The 3,303-nt window shown below is 44.3% G+C and overlaps 1 protein-coding gene across 1 annotated transcript in view; it reads right to left on the bottom strand.

The window, feature by feature from the left end:
- plcb4b (phospholipase C, beta 4b) overlaps window positions 1-3,303 on the bottom strand; it is a 51,762-nt gene that overhangs the window by 37,877 nt on the left and 10,582 nt on the right. Inside the window, 2 exon segments of the mRNA XM_016517361.1 lie at window positions 434-514; window positions 2,236-2,333. Coding sequence (XP_016372847.1) covers window positions 434-514; window positions 2,236-2,319 — 165 coding nt within the window. The 5' untranslated portion in view covers window positions 2,320-2,333.

Here is a 3,303-nt window from a genome sequence, read left to right as displayed (position 1 = left end):
CACACACACACACACACTCACACACTCACACTCACTCACTCTCACTCACTCACACACACACACACACACACACTCACACACACACACTCACACACTCACTCACTCACTCACTCTCACACACACTCACTCTCACTCACACACACTCACACTCACACTCACTCACTCTCACTCACTCACTCACTCTCACACACACACACACTCACACACACACTCTCACTCTCACACACACTCACTCACTCACACACACAGCTTTATAATATTTGAAAACACAGACACAATCATCAAACGTTCAACTGAATAAGAATTTCACACGGTTATAATTTAAGTTTTCAAACACATGATATGATGACAGTGAAGGGAAGATCAGAGCCGTGACGCTGAGATGTGTGTGATGTGCGTCTGCATCGGCTGCATCCATGAAAATAAATCACACCTTTCCGTCACTTTTCCACGTGAGAAAGAAGCCAAACTCGTCGACTTTGAAATGGCAGCTGGGCTCAAAGACGAAGGGATCCTGAAAAACACAGCGGAGGATGAGCGGCGTTACTGACGACAGACACACACCGTTAAAACGGGAACATTTCCCTGAGAATGCAATCATTACAGTGTTTAATCAACACGTCTGATTGGTCCGTCTCACCGACACACACTGACCGACATCACCTGCTCTTACTGCAGAATCAGGCCTCATGTGCGTCTGAAGAGTGTGACGTCTAAAAACAGATCTTAACACAGCAGGAGCCGCGTCTGAAGAAATATAACACACACCGGAGAGACGGAGACTCCGCTAGTGTTTACTACAGTCTTACAGTCTGGAGTCGACACCAGCTGCTGAAAGTCAGTCTGCAGATTCAGAAAAAATTATATTCCAGGTAACAAAATTAGGTCATAAAAATGTTATGGGAACATTGTTTTGAAATGTTTCTAAAAAGTTTTCTTGTCGAGATTATTTAAAGGTTACAAAAATATTTCCTGCAACGTTTACTAACTTTATTTTCACCCTCATTTTAGAAGCTTGAGCATTTAAAGCGGCGGATGGCAAAACTCGTTTATAAAAAACACCGCTTTCATGCGTTGAGGTAGACGCTAGTACAGTTATCGTTATAGTCACTGTAGTTATGGTTCATCTGGAGTATGACAGCTGGTTTTAATCTGTAACCATTTACTGTGATGCAGTAAAACCAGTTCAGATTTTAAAGTCAAGTTAATGTCAATATTTTGGCTTTCAGAATCACGATTCATCCATAGAGTTAATTGACTCCTGATTCCTGACGCCACAGAATCGACTCTGATTGAGCAAATAACGCGTCGTTCCCGAGTTTAGCAGTAAAAATCTTAAAGTCCACATAAAAGCGTCGTGATGCGAGCGAACACCCGCGGGCTCGGCTAATGAGTTCACTGTGAACGCCCTCCAACAATGGGACGGAGCCAAGATGGCCGCCGGCAGCACAGTTTCACCGTCTGTTGCTCTGTAGGATCTGGCTGAACCGTAACTGCTCTCCATGAGACTCCCTCTTATTCACAAACTAGTTCCTGTGCAATACATCTGCCGCATTAATCAAGACGCTGCAGGGCCGCTCAGTTAACGAGAGCATGCGACGGCTGTCATGTCGCCCTGATTTTACTGCGATCAGCACATATTTAACAGCTGACGTTTAATAGCAATGATTCACCTGCAAATGACGGGCGGCACTTTAACGTGGAGCCAACCTGAGCAGCAAACAGCAAAAAAATACTGAAGCTACTAACTTGATTAAACATCAGCGAAATCACAAACAGACGAGCGATGAGTCGCATGAACAGCGGAGTTACCCAGAATCCCTCTGATGAGTTTCTGTGGATGTTTACGTGCAGCTCGCAGAGCCATTTCAGCTCCTGCAAGAGCCTGATTGAGTTACACAAGAGCAGGAAGTGTGTGCGAGAGAGAGAGAGTGTTTGTGTGTGTGTGTGTGTATGAGTGTGTGTGTGTGTGTGTGAGTGTGTGTGTGAGAGAGAGAGTGTGTGTGTGTGTGTGTGTGTGTGAGTGTGTGTGTGAGAGAGAGTGTGTGTGTGTGTGTGTGTGTGTGTGTGTGAGTGTGTGAGTGTGTGAGTGTGAGAGAGAGAGAGTGAGTGTGTGTGTGTGTGTGTTTGAGAGAGAGAGAGAGTGTTTGTGTGTGTGAGCGTGTGTGTGTGAGTGTGTGTGTGAGTGATTGTGCGTGAGAGAGAGAGTGAGTGAGTGAGTGTGTGTGTGTTTACCTCATCGAATCGGTCAAACACGGCTCCTTCCTGCAGGAAGTCAGGAACGTGTTTCTGCCAGTTGAACTTGTATGATTTGGTCATGACTGCTCACAGACCTGAAACACACACACACACACACACACATGATGGAAACACAACCACATCTCTGTCTTTACAGATAATCAGACTTTTCAAAAGAATAAATTAAATAATTCTCTAGTGACATGAACACATGTAGCAGCAGACAGCAGCTTCCTGCCAGACACTGAATGTTATAAATAAACCGCTGATATGCCACGGAGCTTATAAATATTCAATCAGCTCATTAATATTCACGAGATGTGCTGCATATTCAAACACATTAAACAGAAGCAGTTACAGCATGACGGTACGTTTCGAAATTATGATCATGATGTGATGTGCGTCAAATTGTGATTACGGTCTGATTACAGCAGAGGATCATGGGAAATATTAAGCGCAGCACAGCCGTAATTCATAAACTGGTTAAATAAATCGCATTTACCGGTGAGATTCATCACTGCTCCTCATCAAAACAAACTGAAGAGTTTCAAACTAATGACATGTTCTGCATTGATGTTCATCTCACAGTCTAATAATGCAGCAAATAGTTTAACATCTCTAACTACTACTACTGACTACTAGTCAGGAACCCAAACTATTCTGGTTAAAGTTGATTGGTCACCGATCAGCCGTGAAGCGCAGCCCGTTCTAACACGTGAGTTAGTGGAGCATCTGACGCGGAGATAATTATCCATCCCTGTAAAGCAGCCCAATCCTCTGTTACCGCCGGTTTAAAACGGCAGCGAGGGTAATTACCCAAAGGCCCCTGCTTCATAAACGCACTCAAATTAACGAGTGACGCAGCCATGATGCAGAGGACATGCGGAAAACCTGGAAGATGATGAAAGCTGTCAATCAAACACATCAAAGATAAGATCATATCAGCTCCAACATCAATCTAACTCATCATGTGTCTGAAGTGTGTGTGTGTGTGTGGGTGAGTGTGTGTGTGTGTGTGTGTGTGTGTGTGTGTGAGTGTGTGTGAGAGAGAGTGTGTGTGTGTGT

The sequence above is a fragment of the Sinocyclocheilus rhinocerous genome, unplaced genomic scaffold (genome assembly GCF_001515625.1).
Source record: "Sinocyclocheilus rhinocerous isolate Xijiao unplaced genomic scaffold, SAMN03320098_v1.1 scaffold2764, whole genome shotgun sequence".
Classification (NCBI taxonomy): Eukaryota; Metazoa; Chordata; class Actinopteri; order Cypriniformes; family Cyprinidae; genus Sinocyclocheilus; species Sinocyclocheilus rhinocerous.
Note: the sequence above shows the minus strand (reverse complement) of the source record. Positions and strands in the feature narration are given on the sequence as shown.